The sequence below is a fragment of the Astatotilapia calliptera genome, chromosome 19 (genome assembly GCF_964374335.1).
Source record: "Astatotilapia calliptera chromosome 19, fAstCal68.1, whole genome shotgun sequence".
NCBI lineage: Eukaryota > Metazoa > Chordata > Actinopteri > Cichliformes > Cichlidae > Astatotilapia > Astatotilapia calliptera.
The window spans coordinates 24,470,515-24,492,680 of NC_137440.1; the positions used below are offsets into that span (position 1 = coordinate 24,470,515).

Sequence of the window (22,166 nt, forward strand, 5' to 3'; positions counted from 1 at the left end):
TTCAAAAACCAGCATTTTATTAGGAATGCAGAATTCAAAACAGAGATTCAAAGCAAATATATTTGGCATTTTTAATAAAGAGACAAAGCCGCGCTGATTGATCAGACCATGAAAGTCATTACTTGCGGTTGGCTGGGCATTAACATGATTAATGGTTAATATCTTCTGCAAATCTAATTAAAGTGTCGGTCTCTGGCAAAGGAATGGTCCTGTGTTGGTCCCAAAATTCAGCAAAACTGTTGTCAAGAATTATGTCAGTGTGAGCGGTTATACGATTAGCTGGTGAGATCATTTTTAAGAAGTGACGGGTCCTTATGTTCCAGCAGTGGCTGAAAGATCGTATGGATAAGTCCTGCAATCAAAATAAACAAAATGAATGAGCAAATCATATGAAGCCTTTGGACAGGCAATGTCCTAAAATGCCTCACTGTAAAAGGATAAAGTCTTAGAAACTCTGTAATAACCATCAACACAGAGGTGCTTGTTTGTGTCTTCATGCTACACTGAGCACAACTGTGCACGCAGCCAAGCAGCTTGTTTACTCCAGGTGTATTAGAACTGGTTCTGATTACCAGAGGATTTTAACTAAAACTCACTCGTGCAAAGAAACTTAATTGTAAGATTCAAGTGGAAAATACAAATGATAATGCTAGAAAGTACCTTAAAAACAACACAGGTCAGATGCTTCTCTTTCAAATGTGATTAGCTGGGCTACGTGTGCATGAAGAGTGCAAATATACACTTTTCTTGATAAGTGAAATCTAAACGAGGAGTTTCAGACACACCCTTTTCATAACCGTACTCCTCAGCTCTGGATGAGCCAAGATTCAGGAAGAACTACAAAACAACCGATGGAAGAGTATAAAACATACGCTGTCTTGGAACACAAAGCCATACATGGAAAAATCAATGCATGCCACAGCTCACACACTGTGCACACTTACTGAAGTAATGTATGCAGCCACAATAAGACATGTTTTTCTCCCTAGTGAGCTCCCATGCAGCTCTGTAACCAGTGTCTGATGAGTGTGTGTGTTTCATACTTCACACTGTGCAGAGTAAGCTCCAAACCACATGAATTCAGTGTTTGATTTAGCAGGAGTGAAAGAGGGAAGAATGGAGATGGCGGCCATCTGGCCATGGTGTGGGGAGATGAGAAGCAAAAGCGGTGGTTGGAGCAAAGGGTCCCTCGCATCATTCCATTCCTTCTGTAGTCAGATCCCTGTGTTTACCCTGCTCGCCACATGGGACTGAGGAACCTCCTTCTCCCTGATCTCACGAGTGAAGTTGCAGGCTGAAAGCGTGTTTATCTTTTCCAGGATTTTGGCGGGAGGGAAAAGAGGGGGTTGGGGGGTAGTGATGGAGCCAAAGGAGAATAAGTGCCGGAGAGCCCTGACAGTAGCTTGGAATTGTATAATGTTCCTGGCTATGAGGAAATGCATTCCTCTGTGCTAACAATGAGCATAAAATGATGCACAACACATCTAAATGTCTACTTGATATAATGGTGCAGCTGAAAAGAGGGTTTCAACAGTGGTTTGAATATCACTCAGTATGACAGTAAAGCAGTTTTGAGGAAGCAATGTAAAAAAAAAAACTAGATGCATTTTGTGCTTCTTGTGTTTTACCATAATGTTTTACTCATAAAACTAAGCATCAGAAATTACAAAAAGTATAGATTTTACAATTATTGACTGCTGTCTTGTAACCACCTTGATAAAACAGAATGATTGCCTCATTAATGATTGAAAATTGTTCCTCTAAAGAGTGAAACAGTTAACAATTCTGCATATTTGCCACAGACCTTACTAATGTTATATCTCTTTGCTGATAGAGTCTGTTTTTCAGTGAATGGCTGTAGTTTGTTTTGTTTTTTTCCAACAGCCTTCCCTACGCAAAGATTCCACTCCTCTAACGTGTCTTGGAAACTTCAAACCACACAAGGGGAACCTGGAGGATGTGTCAGTCTCTGTGGTGTGTCATGCATCCAAAATTTAACCTCAGCATCGAATTGAGCAATGAGCATAGCCAAGGTTCCGACATTTTCGTTGGGCAATCAGTCTTGAGGCTTTTATTGAAACCTTGTCGTGGTTCAATGCTTTGCCTCTTTCATCAGAGAAATTCACTGACCAGGCTTTCCCTGGAGAGACTCAAGTGCCCCAAATCCCAAACTCAAAAGCAGGAAACTAATGCCTGCTAATGCCCTTTTCACCCTCTCAGCTTGTGTGTGTGTGTTCTCATATATATGTGTGTGTGTGTGGATCAGTTTCTCGCCCTTTGGCCACTTTCTGCTTTTTCCTCCACCTGGAAAAAGGGAGTCATTACATTAAAAAGTGTTTACTCATGTAGGAGAACACAGAGTGTGTGCAGGGCAGTGTCAAAGTACCTTCTTGTACTTGTCCCAGGGGCCTCACAGCCACAGGAGTCAACTATTCCCCTTTCAGATTACAATTTATACTCAACAGAAGGGTCTCTGTAACAAAGTGGATGGTCACAAGGTAGCCTCAGGTAGTCTCAGAGGATCAAGAGGGGTTTTTTTTGTTTTTTTTCAAATTCCACATTCCTGAAATGAACTACATGTTGTGCCAGATTGCTAAGCTACCTGCGGCAAGGAATAACAAAGCCATACAAACAGTAATACGATCCCAAGGAAGTTTTGGGAACGTTCATATTTAATTACTGCTGTGCTGTTTGCCAAGTGAAAATGTCCTCTGTTTCTGCATGAAGCAGAGTAATCTGACTATCAGCTGTACCCGTTATCAGTGGAATGATAAATAAGTTGCATTCTTGAATGAAAAACCGATTGAAATCTGCCATAAATACAGTTAGACTTATATTTCAAAAAATAGCATGTTGTAGTAGATTCCTCAGGCTCCAGAATGTAAAGCCAGGCAAACTCCTGCAAGTTGTTTTCAATGATTTTTTCCTGGACAAAACAGAAACATGAATTTCTGATTACAGCGTTGCTGTTTTTCCAGCCACAAGTGGTTTTCTTATCATGCATTTCATCTCATAAAGCTGACCTAAGGACATCTGCTATAGTACAGCGGGTCCTCTGCTTATCGTGGTAAGTAAGGATAGCTTAACCGCTCAACAGCTCCCTCCGCAACATGTTAACGATCAAATCCCCATAGGCAAAAAAACAGAAGCACATAAAATATGAGCTATCTCAGATGAAGCAGAGGTTTCCAAGTTTCTTCAAAATGAAGACAGAGCGTGTAAAAGAAGCCAGATCTATCAGGAGAGGAATTAGGGATCTGTGGGGAACATGGATGACTCACAACCAGACAAAACCATCCACTGTTTGTGTGTGTGTGTTTGTGTGTTTGTGAATTCCCATGGAGCAGATTTCTGTTGGCAAGGTTGTAGAAAAACAAAAGATGATGGTCCTGAACACTGACACCTCCCACACGTCCGGCGGGGCGTTATTGGAAAGTGTTCAGGTAGAGTAGGCCTGTCTAAACGACTAATTCAAAGAACTTGAGCTTCTTTTTTAGATGATCTTGGGAAATGCCCTAGTTAGCAGTCATAATGTGGGAAACTGCCGTATAACCACAAGTCTGTAATGTCTGCGCCACAGGCAGCGTGATGAGAATTGTTGTATAACACCATTATATGCTGTTGTTTTCTCATGAGGTGATGCTATTAGAACTCTAGTAACCTGTTTCAGGAGGGGAGACATGTCCAAACAAATGTGTAAAGGTGGATAAGCTTTTCTTTTTCTTTTTCTTTTTTTTAAAAAGAGAACTTCCTTTACAAGACTTCTTGAACAGTTACTGTTCATGAACTCTTACAGGGAGATATCACATACTGTACTTAAAGTCTGAGTCATACAGACTATGCAATAAAACCTATTGGTGTCATAACTGCCAGTATATCATCAGAGGGACTGTGAGGTTTACCTCACCAGGCACTGTAATCCTGTCCAGGCTAAGACCAGGCTAAATTAGTTGTAGAAGATATTTTGTAGGCTAAATATGATAATCAGTCTTCTTCAGTGTTTGAGACATAGAAAAAAACAAAAAACAATATATATAATTTCTCCACCACTACACTCACAATATCCTCAGAAGCCAGAAAGCTCTTTTTTATGAGCTCAGCAACCTTGGTAGTGCCATATTTATTTAAAGTTGTAACTTGGGGAAGTCCGAATCACTGAAGAGAAGCTACTTTCTGTTTTTTTTAACCCCTATAAACTATTAGTGTTTCATTCATTCACAGTACATTTCGGGACAATTTTGACACGGGCCACCAACTTCAGAAGCTCTCTCTCCTCTAGCTTACCTTTTGTCTCTTTTTACCCTCTTCTCTTTCCCCTCACCCCCACCTGGTTGCAGCAGATGTCTCTCCTTCCCCGAGCCTGGTCCTGCCAGAGGTTTCTTCCTGTTAAAAGGGAGTTTTTCCTTCCCACTGTTGCCAAGTGCTTGCTCACAGGGGATTGTGTATTTTTTGGGCTTTCTTTCTAATATTGTGGAGGCTTTACCTTGCAACATAGAGCACTTCCTGTTGTTGTGAATTCCATATAAATATAATTGAACTGAATTGAATAGGTGTCTACAACAAATTGACTAACTACAGATTAACTTGATTTTAACTTAATTTTAGTTTAATCTCACCTTAGAATTAAGTCGATTCTTATGTATTATAAATGTAAAAATGTAAAATCTGTTGGTGCTTGGTATGTGTTAGGGTCAAGGTTAATCCTGGTAAGTGCTTGTTGTACCGAATGATCATAGTTTGACACATTTCTATGAAGTATCCTTTTGCTTTCACTTTTGTGTTTGAATATTATACATATTATGACTTTTCAAGAGGCAATAAACATCCAGCCACCGCCTCCATTCAGCCTGGGAATTTTCTCCGTCTCGCGAAGCGTACAGACTCGAGGAGCTCACGACGTGGTGGTGTGATACTGTACGTGATTGGCGGGCGGGTGGGTTTGGTTTGTGTGTCTGGGAACCTGCTACTGGTCTCCCATCCATACACACTCACACACAGAGAGAAAGAGAGAGCCACGGTCAGACAGACTGGCTCTCCAAAACCGACAGCAGGGGGAAAAAAACTCTCCTCTCGCGGCTCAGAAACCAGCAACTATCGCAGAAGTGAAGTCGACGCGATGTTAACCTCGAAATGCTCTCTTTTATTTTGAGAGGAAGGCTAACAATAGGGAAGAAGCTGTTTAAAAGTAGGTGAAGTGTGACAGCTGGAGACATTTAACCCAAGGATTTGTTGACTGCACGTGGAAACTGCTCGCTCAGACGCATCGGTGAGTAGTCTCTGCGTCCCGCTTACTTCCCGCAAACAATCAAAAGTTGGGCAGATATTTTACACAGGCGTACGGGGGGAGTTTCTTGTTATTGATGAACGACTGGAAGACTGCGCCAACAACCTTTCAGCCACTTTGCGGTACAATCAATATAAGCGTGCGCGCGCGCTTGTTAATCATTAACTAGCGCACGCGACGGTGTGACTTACTTAAAAAAACAACTTGTGTATTTTTTAAATTATTATTATGTATCATTCTCTCGGGCTTTCTGAACGGATTTCTTTGTCAACATTGTTATTATTTGAATTGTTTTGCTGTTAGAAAATATATATATATATTTGTATCCGCGGTCACGTTTTTGTGCTTTAAAGTGTACGTTTGATGCCTGTGTTGTAAATTAAAATTAAATAGCTCACATAGTTTCTGCCAAACGTTTAATATTTGAGCGCCAGCCCAGCATATACAAATATTCCAGTGAAATTCCTTTGAGCCCAACGTGAATGTGGGGAGTTGTCCAGCACGAGTATTATGATTGCAGGGTGTGCTTCTCTGTCATCTGTTTGTTTGCTCGTCTTCATGTCACAGTGGCAAGTTAGAGTATAAAAGCCTGCAGATATTATCCACATGCTAATGCACACATGTTAAAGCTGCAAAGGGTTATAGTTTGAATTCCTTCCAGTGAACCGTACAGAGCAAGATGTTTGAAGGCTAAATATGTTCACCTCTTAAATCTAAAGCGTTCAGTGTTAATATTTGGATAATTTGTGCAATATCCAAAACCAGGTTTTTGGCATCTTTGTGCTAAAACAAAACAGTCCAAATGTGTATGGAAACTGTTTAGAGCCCCAGGGGCCACCTCAGAGCTTTTAAAAAGGGAATGATGAAATAGTGTTTTTACTTAAAATGTGTATCAACCAAATGGCCGTTTTAAAGGGAAAAAAGACATATGCTTTGGCTTTAAATATATCTTAAAAAATCTCAGGGGTGGCTCTTTACAAAGTCCAACACATGCTTGTATTTAAATACTACTATACCAAATCCCAAAGCAATTCCCACTTTTGTATCTCCAGGACATGCTGCAGACCTTGAAGAATGTTTAGTTGGGATTAGCTGTGAGGCTCCTTATACTGCCCCTATGCTCCTGGTGGCATTAACTAACCCACTTACATTAAAATATTGCTTCTTGCTGCCTGAGTTCAGGGTTTAATTTGCTCTGGCATGCCATAAAAGATAAGCTTATACCTTTCCCCATAATTCAGTGTCCAATTACAGTCATGATGTAAACTGTTGAGCCGGCTCCCTCCCTGGCTTCTTCTTCTGCTAGACAGCAAATATCCTCGAAGGCAGACATAAAGAGATAAAGATCCTTGTTTCTGCGGTGCATCTCATATAGTGAACAAATACACTCTGCTGCCAGGGTTTCTGGTAAAATGACATTGAAGTCTGGAGTCTAAGGCTTTCCCTGAATTGCTCTGCTCTATGCTGTGTTTTAATATACTTAATGGAAAGGTAATGAAAGGAAGACACAAGAAAGATATAGGGGTGTGTCCTTTAAGTGCCTCCCCCCCCATTGCCAATTGTTAACCTGCTAAAATTTGGGTAAAATACTGGCTGTCGTCCCTGTCACTTTCCCCAGTCCAGTTAGCAGACAGCAGAGGAAGGGCGTGACAATCCTACTGACCAGCTGCCACATCCTACTTCTGCAAATCTTGAATGACTAAACAACAGTGAGCCTTATCTGCACTAGATGACATCTAGAACTAACGCTGTATTAATGTGAAAAATACTACTTAAAGAAATGTCAGCTAGAGTGAGTTAATTCCAACACATTACGTGATATTCTTTGTCATGACAACCAACTCAATTATTTTCAGAAGAGAACCTGATGTTTTTTGGCTCGCCTTCAGATTTTTAGTTTCTTTAAATTCAGAAATTTCGTCTTGATGCATGCTCAATCATCCAGGTAGGTAAATCCACAAAATTTGATTCAGTTCATCTGGACGTAGCGTTTTCAGTGGGAGAAACGTTTCAAGGAACTGACCTCACAGCCCATTGTTCCTTCAGTGGTACTAGTTTAAGTGATACTGTTTATAAGACTGGGGACACCTGCAGTCAGCTGAGACTGAAGAAGTCACTTGGGTGAGTGACGAAATGTTTCTCCCACTGAAAATGCTATGTCCAGATGAACAGAATCAACGTTTGTGGATGTAGAATTTCATGCCTAACATCTCTCTCGGCCCATCACAGTTCACTTCAACTCATTGTTGCCAACTTAGTGACTTTGTCACTAGATTTTTTTTGTTTTTTCAGCATCCTGCAAAAAAAAAAAGTACTCAAAACGAAACACCCCCGCCCAAAAAAAACTTCAGGCGGTACTCCTTCGCGAACGCTCTTGTTCTCCCGCTGCTGGCGCAGTTTTTTCACCATCTGCTCTGTTCAGCGAGTGACACCGAACAACAAGGTTTCAGCTAGTGACAGACAGCTGTGCAGCTTATGAGAGGAAAAAAACCCATCAAGTTGCATCTGTTTCTCTCAGTCATCATTTTACTTGTAAACGCAGACAAAAATCACAGCACAGCCATTATATCTAACTTTGGCTTTTGCAAGATGATGTTGAAGGGCAGGCGCTGCGTTAAAAAAAAAAAAAAAAAAAAATCCGAATTTTGCATTGAGGGATTGTTGCTCTTATTCAGTATTTTGGCTGTATGGAGTGGCATTTTTGTCTTTTTACCTTGATGTATATTTACGTCTGTACTGTTATGCAATGTGTCATGCCATTGGTCCTCTAACAGTCATTATGCTCGTGATCTCTGCAGTGTTTGAGACATCTCTCATTAAGTGCTCTCTATCTGCTTTTCTTCTGTTTTCCCAGCCCCCTTCTCAAATGTTTTATTGCTAGAGGGCACTGGGCTCTAAAGAATGAGCTCATTTGGGGGCCTGGCATGTCATTCATTGATTCATGGTTAGCCCATGCTGCCCTGGCAATATATAACCTTCACTAACAGCTGACTTGCACAGGAAAATGGATGGGACCTTCCATATCTTTCTGTTTTAAGGGGAGAAAATAACATCCTATTCAGTCTGGTTGATCTATGGTGCTCCCTTTTAACACAAAATGGCCATTAAATGGCATGTGCACTATTCGTTCTCGTGTACATTGCTATATACACATATGCGCGCCATGTGTATTGTGACGAGAAAAAGTTTGCAACTCATTGAATTAACAACAGAATTTAAAAAAAGATCCTTATGCAAAAGATGTTCCTTACCTGAGTAAGAGCCTACAGTTTGAGCTTCTCTTAGATTATGTATGCAGACACGGATGTCTCTGTTTATTTTCTCAAAATCTGTGCGATGCCTCTGCTGAGCATGAGCTTCTCAACTATAAAAATCTAGAATGTGTGTAATATACTTTCTTGCCTTGCTGGCATTGTTACCCACGCAGTAAACGGTTGTTTAGGTTTGCATTCCTCGAGTCTTACATGTGACAGCTCTTCATTTGGATTTGGTTATAAGGAATTTGGAAATTTTGCTGCGTCAAAAACAAAACAAACAAAAAAGTGATACCTCAGAAGAGAAGATATGGCAGTTCAGAGCCCAATGTGCTGGATGCAGATTGGCTTTTATTTCTACTGGGAAAGTCTGACAAAGCTTTCAAAGCCTGGTGGATATTGTTTAGTGTCATACTTTTGATTCCTTCTCAACAGTACTATTGTTTTTTCCATGTAAAGTACATTTGACTAAATAGATTATATCTAAAGTGTCTTATCTTGCACCACTTAAACAAACCCCATTGCTATTGGACTTGGTTTTTATTTGGCTTTAAATGAAACTTTTTGAAGAGAGAAAAAAAAGATTTGATATTTTAAAATCTATTTTCAAAGTGGCACTACTATAGAGAGCAAACTATTGGATTCTCCAAGCTATAAAATGAGTCCATTCTAGGATCACTGACCCTCTTTCATTTGCTTGTCTAGGTAACAGCTAGGTGCTAATAATCAAACAGAAGTTTAGGCACTGGAACATTGAGGTGGGTCATAATAACACAATACCATGATGTTCCGATCCCAACAAATTCACTCCAAGGACATAGAATTTGCAAAAAAAGGCAAAAAAACTCTACAGGCCTCAGCTAGCATGTTAAATGTTAAAGTTCATGATTGTACAATTAGGAAAGGACTAAACAAGTATGGCGTGTTATGAAGCGTTGCCAGGCGAAAGTCTCGTCTCTCTAAGAAGAATATATTAGCATTTGTAAAGAAGATTAGGCTAATATCCCTTTGGATGAAGAGAAGATGGATGAAAGTCAAATAGAAAATAATTGCTTTAAGTTACTTGAAGTTGTTCTACAAGGTACTGAATCATGGGGTCTACTTGGTTTTTTTTTTGGTTTTTTTACTGGACTGGATGGAGTTCTGAGAAAAATCTTTTGCTTTCAAATGACTGTACATGTTTTTGATATATTGTGTATGCGAAACTGATTTTATTTTTTGTATTTGTGGTGTAGTGCTGCATTAATACAACGCAGGCTGGCAGTAACACCTCAAAAACAGCAGGATCGATGTCGTAATCTCTCAGTTATTTTATGAGAAGTAACATTCACCATCTGTTCGCGTGGCAGTGTTGGATATCGCTCAGTCAGTGACACGGGTGAATGACATCACTCTCTAAAGATCTAATCTGTGAACGTAGGTGCGCTATGGAAGGTTTCTTTTTTTCCTGTTAAATCGAGGCCTTGAAAAGAACCGCGAGTCGATGTGAAAGATGTGCATGAAAGACTGCAGATGAGGGAGCGTGTTTTTATATCTTTGAGATATCTCCCACAGTGGAGTGTGGAATGAAAGAAACTATTTTGTTTCTGAACATTTCCAAAGCCAGTCAAATGTGAGTGGGAGGAGTAGATATGTACTTCTTTTGAAGGTGGACTTATTAGTTAGTTATCGCGTCAGATCAATATATGCGATATTCCCAGCTGTACTTATTTCATATCAGTTCAGCTGAGGTTCAGTCTGCACTGCTTTTCGTATTGTTGGCTTATCAGGAATAAAAAAAGAAAAAAGATTGTTGGCACGCCACTGCAGTGCACCTGTATGTTTAATTCTCAAATATGGCACAAGGGACTTGTTTAACAAACTGTACACTGTGTAAAAATGTTTGGAATCTTTTTCTGGATATTAGTTGTGGATTACAACTTTCCATAAAGCTGAGTAAATTCCCCAACGTTAATTAACCTAGATTCCCAAATACGGCACCAGACTATATGCTTAGATTATTAAAGCTGTCAGTCTAAAAAGAAAAGTCTTAAGAGTTGGATATACATCCAAACTATACTGCTTTATATCAGTGATAGATAATTTACTAAACTTTTTAATTACACATACAGCAGAGTAAATATATTTAGTAATAGATGGATTTCAGATGGACTTGGTTGATGTATTTTTTTAATTAATAATCTTTTTTTTAGCCTGTGCCACCTGCTGATCTGGCTTTGAGCTTTTATGCCTCTCCAAAGGAAACTAAAGACACACCTTTAGTTTAGCTTGACAAAGCCTGTATCATCCACCTGTCTTTTGGGCCAATTTTCTCATCTCCTGCTGTTTCTGTTGCGGTGGAAAGAAGTTGCGGTTCCTGTGTGCTTGTGAGCACAGACTGGAAAGCGGGAGGACCGTGTTGATGCTTAAAGAAGAAGATGTGCATTGTGCAGGCTAGCTCAAAGACCGCACTCCAATGAGGTCCCAGGAGAGCACTGAGCATTGACTGAACACATTTCACATTAACACAAGAGGGGAGCAAGGGAATGAGCAGGAACAGGGCTGGTCCTTTTACTCCTTGGCAATACACAACCACAGTTAATGAAGTGTTTTTGAAAGGTTTTGCTTGAAAATGGGGTGATAAGCAGCCGTAAAGTATATGTCCGTCATTTTCACTGCTACAACAGCTCCTTGGCTGTGACTTCTCGCACAGCTCAGAATTGCATAAGACTGCTCAAAGTCAGACCATAAGCTGTGCACTGGAGCTGGCTACATTTCGCTGCCTTGAGGCTCATGTTTGCTTCCTTCTCCTATTTCTGTTCCTTATTCTCTTCCTTGCATCCCCCATCTACTTATCCCCCCCTTCCCGTCATGCTTCAGCGGACCACCTGAGGGGGGCTATGTGCTGGTGACAGCTTGAGGGGTGATGTGGGCAGCCTTCCTTTATAGCTAGAAGATAGTGTAGAAGAGGGAGAGGTGCTGTGGAATAGGGCTTTGAAAGTGAACAAGTCCACTGCACTAAAAAAAAAAAAAAAGTCCACTGCACTGATTTGCTACTAGGTAGCAACGAGACCAAACAGTTGATGCATATTTTCTGTATTTGCTTTGCAGTGTGCTATCTAGTTAAACAACAAGAAAATAAAATAATTGTGAGCAACTGAAAAGGTTGAACTAATTTAGAGTGGTGCATGTGGAATTTAAAGAAAAGCTGTGACATACCCCCAGTATTGTTAGCTAAACATGCACATGCTAAAAATAGAAATACCGCATCAATATATTGAAAAAGCTTGTTATATTGGGAGGATTTGATGCATAACTCTGGAGAGCTGTACAGTTTGTGCACATTGAAGTGGGGCTTCTGTCAGTTAATGAAATTAATTTTGTGAAGATTGGGTCAGTGTATTCAAGGGGGGGGGGGGGGAGGCTAAACCGTGGCAACTACTCTGGAATTCCTGCTAATGGCCTCGAGGCTAGCTCTCAAAGCAGGTCAGTCTAAAAGGATGTTGGAATCATATTGCAGTTATCTGGCAAACATTATTTTCTGTGTGGTAACTTGCACTAACTTGTTTTGGTATCTCGTCTGTGCCATAGATATAACCAAGGTTGCTAATGCTATCTTGAATGATAACTTAGCATTTCATCCTTTCATCAAAATGTGGTCACTCCTGACTTTGAGAGATGAACATGCAAAAATGCAGAGGCCATAAAACAGCTCTGGTCTGGTTCTGATTTTATTGCTCTAAAAGCTGTATTAGCAGTATAGTAAGAATTATCAGTTAATGATTTTATGAATTAATTGGCAGATCAAAGACTTTCCGAATTTCAAATGGGACATAATGAATGAACAAACAGGCTATGGATGTGCTGTCTGCATATGTAACAGTAAACCGTCACTGGGGACAGTGTCAAATCCATGAGGAACAACTGTTAATGTGTGTTACTCCTGTTGTTGTTGTTTTTCTTTTCCTTTTTTCCCCTCTTGTTCAATTTGTCTTGCTCTGTTTTCTTTAAAAGATGTCTTTTCAACCAGTCAGTGTTCTACCTACACACAGCATCACAGCTGTTGGAATTGATTGGGTGCACACAAACACCTCTCCCTTATTGCATACCCATAATCCTTTACCCAGCCAAGACCTATGCAAATGGGCAGGATCATAAATCCTTTATTAGGAGAATTTGCAAGTCAGAAATTTTATTAAATATGTACATTTTATGTGATATGAGATTTAGAGTTAACAGGTATGTAAAGTAATAGTTAGCGCTCCTTAATGAATCAAAGGTCTGCACATTGTCAGGAATAATCTGAAGACTAAGCTCTAGCTAATTCTTTATAAATAAGGCTGCAAGTTTTTCAGTCGGTGCCGGAGCTCAGAATGGCAGTATACTGTGCATGAAAGGTCTAAATTGAAGGAGCTGTCTTATGTTGAATGCAAAATAGTCCTGTGCATATTTTGATGGGAAACTGTGCTGTCTCTTAGCCAAAGTCTGCAGTTGTTGGACATCTCCAGTTCCAAAGAGAGACACATTTATTAGCCTCTTTAATTACTCTCCTGGCTGAAGTTTTTGTTTACTTTTAAGATTTGCATTGCTGAAAGAGCACACAAGAAGATGGATAGAAAGAGAGAATGTTTAATAAGTGCTGGCTGTGAAAGATTAAGTTGGAAATGTAGAATCACTACTACTGCTCGATTGTTACTTAAGCTTTCTAATCTTCTGTGATGAAAGTAGTATGTTTACCTAAAATAAAAAACATTGTCAGCACATGGTGATTGACGTTGACATTTTAATTTTAATTTGTAGTTTTAATTTTTTCAAAGAAAAAAAGTCAAGGCCATATTACCATCTTCAGATTTTTGTGGGAGGAGAATATGGTGACCTTGGAATACATTATATCTATGCTGAACGTGTTGCATTTTTGTGGGTGAGGTGCCTGTGACAGGGAGATGATTCATCTCATTTTATAGATCTTCTGTGTGTGATGTAATTCAAATGAAACCAACATAAAAGGATATATTAGAAATCACTTGGAGTGTGATGATGGGCTCCTTCCTCCATGACTATTTATTAGATTATCTTATATTGTAACAATGCTGTTGTGTCTAAGGCTTTTAAGTTCCACTTGTTTTGAAGTATTTCTTTTGGTATGATGTAATCCTGCTTTAACGCTTAGACCAGAGAACACTGAGGGTGCTTGGTAAAGTTTGTCCTTCTGCAGGTTTGCTTTTGTGCTAATCAGTCAAAACACCAAACTGTACTTCCACTAAGCTGCTGAGCACTAATTTCAAAGCTTGTTGCATTGTTACAAAAGACTTTACTTTGTGGGCAGTTGTTTTTATAAGCAAGTCAGTTTGATGAAAATGGTGTTTTGCAGTCTTTGCCTCGCTGTAGAGTAATTCAAGCACTACTTGAGGCTGACAGATTAGTTCATAAGCAGCAGGGTGGCCTGTGCTGGCCTGTGATGTATGCGGTTGTAAGTGGTCTGTGTCTGAAATGAATGTGTGTGGCTGAGAAAATGATTACGTTTCAGTCCTCATGAGGGGGTTTGGGCCTAATTAACCTACTTCTTTATGACTGTTTCTTGTGCTCACTCACGGTTAGGGCATCTAAGCACACCCTCCTTTGACACCATCACACGTAATGTTGTGTTTACTGTGGTCTAGTCGCCGTCCTCCAGAAAGAGATTGACTAGTAGAAGTTGGCTTGTTGTAATGGAAATATGATTGCTGTTCTGTATCTGTGAGACTAGCAGTACTCTTAACAGCTTCAGCTGAAGTCATTTCATCTTTGTGAGTGGCAATACTTCCAAGGAGAATATTGCCAAAACATTTAGAGATATGCAATGCTAAGACTGACTGCAAGGGAAATGCAGCTATAGAGGATTTTGGAAATAACCTAATGAGCTGTGCACTGTGAGCAAATTCAGGTAGTCTTGTGTGGATTTTTCTCTGCTGGAAAACAAGATTAACTGGTCCAAGACTAGGTTTGTGCATGGACAAAAGATCTAAACAAATCTGCAATTAAGTACCTCAGCTTTGTGCTACCATGGTACAAGGAAGTGTCTCCTCTTCTTTCCGAAACCATTAGAATTTTGTGTATAGCACAAAAGATAAGAGTTCCAATATTTAAAGAGCGCTTATAAAAAGTTACTTTAGGTAATGTAAAACTAAAATGTTTAGCAGTTATTTTATACTTTCAGTTTTTAGGGAAAAAAACTACCTGGGTTCCTTTCGTGTGTACATTTGACTTGTGCTGTATATTGCCCTCTCACTGCCATTACACAATGCTGCTTGCACCTTGTTTCAGTAGATTCACACTTCAAATTAGGATCCGTGTTATTTATTAGAAAAGAAGAATGGGAAATGCCCTTAATGTACTTGCTAAATGAAAAATGTGTGTTTCAGGATATGTGAGATCTTTGCTTTTTCTAAGCACAGTCTAGTTGGTCCTACTTAATTTAATTAGCTGGTTTTCTTCACTCTCTTCTCTTCTTCAGTGAAGCCTGGATTGCTCCACTTTAACTGGTGACCAGCTGTTTACGTCTGCCTAAATCAGAGATGAGTGCCAAATCTGTAATCAACAAGGAGGTGTTCATACCTCACGATGAGAAGATGCTTGCTGCTGTACAGGTGAAGCGGAGGACAAAGAAAAAGATCCCCTTCCTGGCCACCGGTGGTCAAGGAGATTACATGACATTCATCTGCGTCTCAGGTCAGGACAAATTAAAAACCTCCTTTTGTTTGCTTATGTTTAAATGCATTTTATGCTTTTTGCCTTTCTATTTGCGAGAGCGCACCAGTTGCGCCTTTGCAACCCACAGTCACATTTCCGCATGTCTCCCATAATTCTTCCACTAATGTTCACACTGATGAGCATGTTTACGTTTTCCCCTGCCAACAGAATGACACACTAAATCAATTTGCTGCAGGGCTTCATGTCAATCTTTTTAAATAGATTAGATTTAAGCTGAAATTGATTAATTGCTTCACCAGAAATTCAGGTTTCAGTTGTTTCAGTTTGGGGTTTTTCTCCCTTATTGTTGGAACATTAGCTGATGTATTACTTGTTAATTGAATTACCCAGGCAAATTGTTCATGAGGAGAATATCTAGATCCTCCTTAATTCTCGTGCCAGAAAAACTGCTTGTGAAAATCTGATACATTTTTCATTTTCTGTCTTGAACGCTGCTCTGGCAGCAGTAGATTACATGACTGAGGGTTATAGTTAACTTAAGGATGATTATGAGGAATTTAAAGTATAACCAAGCAGCTCAAAGCCAGTAAAGCTCTGTCTATGTTGGATTCAAATTCAAGGTTGCCTTGCAGCAGGCAAGTTACTCAACAGTCAGCCTCTTTATTTACACCCTCAGATACATGTACATGAAAGGCAACTGTAGCGAGCGCAAGCCACAAATTGTCAGAGAGTGGACACTGTTTTTCTAAAGGGTTTATAATGAGTCATTTCGCCTTTCATGTGGAAATAAGTATTGCTTGATATTCACTTCTTGTAATGCCAGTCTCGTCACGTCCCTTGCAGCAGCGTTCACCTTTGTATCTCATTTGAGCTTGGCCACTGTGAAATATATTAAAATCACTTGATGTCCTAATTGCTTATTTTGCATGGCAGAAAAATGTGGTAATTATCCGATGTTGTAGCTTTTTGTTAAATTCAAAATTACTTTGTATCTGAAAATTGGGTATCTATGTTGTTCCTTTGCCTGACCTAACGTCATGTGTTTTAATCTATCTATATTGTATTTTCTATGTCTTAATCCTCACTGACTTTGATACTCCTTGTGTCTGCTCTACTTGTTTCACAAGAGCAAAATAAAAAAGAAATGCATGTCACCATGGGCCAAGGGAGTCCACGCGTTTGTAGAGACATTTGATTTAGGTGGTGAACATCCGTGTGTAAGCATCAAAGCCTCTTGCTGACATGTTTTCTAATGACTCCACACCTCCGATACTGTGTTGTTGTCTAAGAAAAAACATGCTTGGTGTCATTAGTTGGCTTCCATTTGATTTGCTGGAATTGCTGCAGTTGTTTGTCCTTTCTGCTTGTTAAATAATTTTAAGTTTGACTGGATATTTCTCCTCATTATCTTTTTCTGCATTCATTTGTTGCCATCATTGTGTTGCTACTACTTTATCTAAGCCAAAAAATGCCCACTACTACACATTTTACAACAGTTGCAATCGGGGCAGTTGAGTAATTGGTCAATTCACTGACCATCATATCCATAGATGACGGGCACATAGTTAATTAAACAAAAAATACCTCCAAAGTTTGATTACTGGATATTTTTTTTATTCATTAGCTGAGCATTATTCTCAGATTCTCAACTCGGTGTTCCAAACATAATCTTTACCCACATGGACCTCCTAAGTAATGGTAGTCAAAGTGTATTTGGTGACTTATTTTAGCATTTTTAAACATCCTCAAGTGATTTATTAGTGGACAGTCTGCCTGTTGTTATTGCAAAAGTTTGGTGGTTTTGCATGCATGTGTCCAGGACTGGGGGAAGAAAATACTTTGGATTTATAAACCCAAGATTAATTTGTGCCACAGTGATTGCAATAGAAATCTATGGAAAAGAAAAGCATACCATATCATCTGTCAAACATGGCAGAGGCACACATACATGGTCATGTCTGGCTGCCAGTGGAAGTAGCATTATTGATGATGTGAAAACTGATAGAAGTAGCAGGATTAATTCAGTCCAAATGGGCCATCCAGGCATTTTGCAAAAGCAACCCAAGAGTTTCTCGAGGCAAAGAAATGGGATGTTATTAAATGGCCAAGTCGTACTCCCTATTCCAGCCAAGTGGAGCATGACTTGTAGTTACTGAAGACAAAACTGAATGCAGAGACCAACTGAAGATGGTTGCAGTAAAGACCTGGCAGAGCATCTCAAGGCAATGTCTGTGGCGAAGGACTTTTACTCCCAATATTAAAACCAGTTCTTATACGTAAAGCTGGTAGTTTGTTAATTCAGAACTGAAATTGGGCTGCGTATAAAAATGGTTGCAAGTACAAAACACTCAATGCAGTCATTTTGTTAAAACCTCTTGAATTACACCAGAAAGTATGCACTTCACTCTGGTTTGATTTGAAATGCACTGCAGAGATGTACTGAGATAAATATTTACAAAATCTGCCCTTATTCGACTGCCTTTGCCCCTAACTGTACTTTTATAGAGATTTTCTACAGTCATTGGCTCCAACCTTGGTCTAAGGATGGATAGGAATGCTGTTGTTGAGTATGAGTAAAAGGACTGTGAACTGTTGCATTCCCACTTCTTTTATTATTTTTTGGTAGGTTTTTGCATTGGTTTACACAAAATTTATGTGGACATAAGAAACGTTTCACATGCTGTCATCATTTTCTTGTATGTAGGAATGCATGTTGTACCAAAAGAAATCCAGAGAATACACTGTCTGAGAATTCTGCTATCACCACCATTGCACCCATTTATCTTCCCCTAGACACTCTGACCGTCTGCATTAGTGGTCTCCTGACTCGGCTGATGTTTTGTATCACATGTGGGAACAGAAGTAGTGCCTTCACTACTTCTGTTTCCACAAGTCATGTGGCTTTTAAGCCAGCACAGCATTGTTCTAGATTTTATGTGCGTTTTCCTATGAATGTGCTGCACAATAACACCACAAGTTTGAAACTAGTCAGCTCATGGCTCCCAGGGCATTTTAAACAGAGGGCAGCTTGTGTTGCTTACGTGTTCAGGATGTGTGTAACTGTAAAAGTACTGTGTGTGTGTGTGTGTATAAGGGTGGGGGATGGTGCTTGTTGACAGTCTCATGGCGACAGTAGCATATACTTGAAGCCTGGGGGCCAAGCAGTGGCAGAGTTATGTAATCTGTGGGATGTCACGGTTAAAGGAAGCCTAAAGTACCAGAAGCTGTACTGTAGAGACAGCCACAAGAGATTCACTCTCAAACTGAGTAAGGTAGCAGAATGAAACCACATGACTTCTGCACTCACTCCAGGATCATATGCTTTTGTGTTGTCAAAAGAGGAGTATCTGAATACGTCAACAATCAAGATGTTTTTGTAATAAATCACTAACCACTCAAGTCTTTGACTTGTGTGTTTGTTGAGCACATGGCTGTTTGTCTTAGGTAGAGAGCTACATTTATTAATGGAACAAAAAAGCCTGGACACCTGCCAGTTGGTGAGCAGTGCCGCTTACTACAAATTACATGTTGCTGGAGGAAAAACGAAACTAGTTTAGCTCACTTAGCTGGCTGTTGTTTGACTTTAGAGTGAAAGCTTGTAAATTAATCTTATGTTAGCAAAGAAGACTGATAATAATCTTAAATTCCCTGCAGCAATAAACTGATTTCTACTAGAGGAGGGGGTTTTTTTGCCCACAAGGTCTAGCAGAGAGCTCTCAAAAAACACTTGACTTTTTGGTGTGCATGATCATCTTTCTCTCCTAATTTGTTTGATGTAGTTCTCTGCATTTTTTTTTCTGTTTCAATCACAGTCTAGATTTAGTATGTGTATATACACAATGTAAAACTAAACCAGTGATATCTGTTATTCATATTACTGCCTATGCTAGTTGTTATTCAACTTAATGTGAGGTTGCATAATTTCTATTCTTTCTCACTATTTAATTTCCTAGCTCTTTCAAACACTGTTGGGGTCAGTGCATTGTGATTGATCCCTGTTCACATGCCAAACCACAGTGTCATCACAGTTTAAGTCACTGGTGGATCATTAACTTTCATAAGGGCCTGAATGAGAACAAGGTGTGTTGTGGAAAGCTCCATTAATATGATGAACTCAGTTCTGCTCAATACTGATTTTTATCTCTTCATAAAATTCCACTTTTAATAGTTTTTATAATTAGGCCATGAATATATGCAGTGGGCATAGTAAAATGGCAACAATTTATAATTTAAGTTTTGCAAAATTTCAGACTTTTATCAGTACTGTTGGCATTTTGCTTGTAGTCCAATTGCTTCATCTTCAGTTTTTCAGTTCCCCTTTTCTTGTTCAGAGAGAAAAATGTTAAAACCCAAAACAGACTACAACTGCACAAGAGTCTGGGTCAAAGTCTGTGTGGAAAATCCAAAAGACAGAGGAGAGGAGAGAGAGAGAGGTGATTGTCATTGAGAATGGATCTGTAACTGGATTTGTTAAACTGTGGATATTTGTTCTCGTAGAACGGTGGATCCAAAGAGAACCAACATCTTTACTGTTGGCATGCGAGTAAGACTGTTGCTCTCAGGCTGGCTTGAAAGAAACTGCATTTCATCTGCAGATAGGCCTTTGTCCTGCAGTTTGGTATTTAGTTCATTAGTGCAGTCACATCAACAGCAAATGCATTTGAGGGCTCTAGAGTGTTCTTGCATTTCTTCTCACAAAACTCTTAAGTATATATGCTTTTGAGTCCCATATTCTTTTTAACAGTTTGCCCAGGCTGAGCCACCTGACAGCTGTGTGGTAGCCTCTGTCACAACGTTTAGTCTCGTGCTCCTCCGAAACTGCGAACAGACTATCTGTGATTCAGCGCTCTTGCCTTGACCAAGTTAACTATTCATTAACAACATGGTTAATTTTTAGCACTGACTTAGATCACCTGGAGTATAATACAGTGTAAAAATACCAGTTTCTGGGTTCGTTTCAGTCTTTTCATCTTGCATCTGATTCAAAAGTCCAACATTTTTCCCTGTCACATTTGGACAACCATCGGGTAAAACGCCCACGAGTGTGTCCCATTTCAGCCCAAGCCCATCAAAGCACTTACCTTCGTGAACAAATCACTCCCTGTCGTAGTCCCTTTCACTGAGTGCATTGCTGTCAGCGCCTCCATAATCTCAAACTCTTTCATTATCCCACGTACAAAGATGAATAACTGGCTTGTGTTGCGGACATCACAGCTTTTGTTCAGAGCCAAGGATAAAAAGGAAAAAAACAGTCTGCTCGATCTGTCTTGGTACAGTTCTTCTGAAGAAGAGTAGAGTACATTCACTCGTGTTCATTTTCTTCTTCCTCATGGCATATTAGCATGGCAGAGTCCACCAAAAAGTCTTTGATAAGATCTCCATCAGAAAATGGCTTACTTTTTAAAAAGTTTTTATGGAAAATCACAAAAATAGTCTTGACTGCTCTATCCCTGAATATGTAAAGCTTGATAAAAAAGTTCTTGTTGCTTTTCTCTGTAATTTCATTTCCCATGAAATCCCAAAACAGTAAGTCATTCTGTTGGAGTTTATCCAAAGAGAAAACACTGTTTGGTGGCTGAAAAGGGACAAACTGGGTGATGTATATTTGTAGCCTGTTTTTTGTTTTGTTTTTTTGTGCATATTAAAGTTTTCAGGAGAACATGTTTGCTGGAACGATTGCAGAACCTTAACATTGACCAAGTTGGTTGGTAACTTTTTGTCTTTAATCACTGATGAAGCCCAACCAGCTATCAGAGTCTCTGACACATCCTTTGTGCACTTGGGAGCTTTACATGAATTTCCATTAAGACATTCAATGGCATGGTTGTATTCATGAATTGCATTTATGCAGGCATCTTATTTTGTGGGTTGGATTACATGTTTAATTTCATATGTTGGCTGGCTCTTACACATGTGCTGAGGCTAATGCTGGTCTCCTGTTTGTGGTGATTGTTTTTAAAGTTTAAGCTTCTTTTTCATCACACCAACTTAATTAAATGTTGAATAATGTAATGCAGTAACACTCTAGTTAATGTTGTAACACACAGGGATCATTTACTTTGAATACTGTTAATTGGAGCCAGTGACTTACGACAAGTGTGTTTATACATTAATGTTGCTGTCATCTGTCTTGCATCCTTGTGGTGTTAAAAATGATCAAAACTCTCAGTTACCACACTTTCTTGCGTATTGCATTTGTGCACTTTCAGCTTGACTCCATTCATCATCAGTGCCCTTGTGATTATTGATTCACTGGTGAGATGGGGCGAGTGGATTGTGTAGCGCAGTGGTACATTAAGCTGCTCAGACCAGCTAAAAAATCAGATCAGGTATGACCTTGGTTACCTGGTCCAGAGACATAGAAGTCTGAAATTCTCTTTTCATATACATACACCTTAGTTTCTGTCTCTATTTGCCAGGGTTTCTCTAACTTTAGCCGGAAGGGGATAGCTTAGGATAAGAAATGAATACTATCCCTAATAAATTAGTCAGCTGATTTCCAGCAATGCCTTTGTTCACTTTTTTAAAAATGTTTGCCGCGGCCTATAAAACAGACCAACAACATTAAAATGCGACAACAAGACTGCACATACTGATGATATTTTGTTATATTTAATTGCACCTTTAAAGGTGTCCCTCGAGTCCTACCTCCTATTGGTTTAACCTTTCCCCACAGAAATCACAGAAACTGGATTACTAGGATTACTAAAATGGAAAAACATTCAGCAGTTCCCCCATAAAGACTCATTTCAAATTAAATGTGTCAATTGTTTACAATTATTCAGTCCTCAAAGGAAAATGTAGTTTGACTGTATCACGTTTGAAGGACTACTTCAGGTCAGTTGAAATTTGACCACTGTTAAATCTGAAGCCTATAACTGAGGCAGTGTTAGACAATGTACAAAACATGCAGTATTTATGACCTGATTTTAAGATATTTTGGAATAGATTTGGTTTTA

General features: G+C 39.4%; 1 protein-coding gene across 1 annotated transcript in view; it reads left to right on the forward strand.

Moving 5' to 3' along the window:
• The first annotated feature begins 4,941 nt into the window (after positions 1-4,941).
• stxbp6 (syntaxin binding protein 6 (amisyn)) overlaps positions 4,942-22,166 on the forward strand; it is a 67,901-nt gene continuing 50,676 nt past the window's right edge. The window contains exons 1-2 of the mRNA XM_026151295.2: positions 4,942-5,266; positions 15,011-15,225. Of these exons, the coding sequence (XP_026007080.1) occupies positions 15,072-15,225 (154 nt within the window). The 5' untranslated portion in view covers positions 4,942-5,266; positions 15,011-15,071. The remainder of the gene's footprint in view (positions 5,267-15,010; positions 15,226-22,166) is intronic.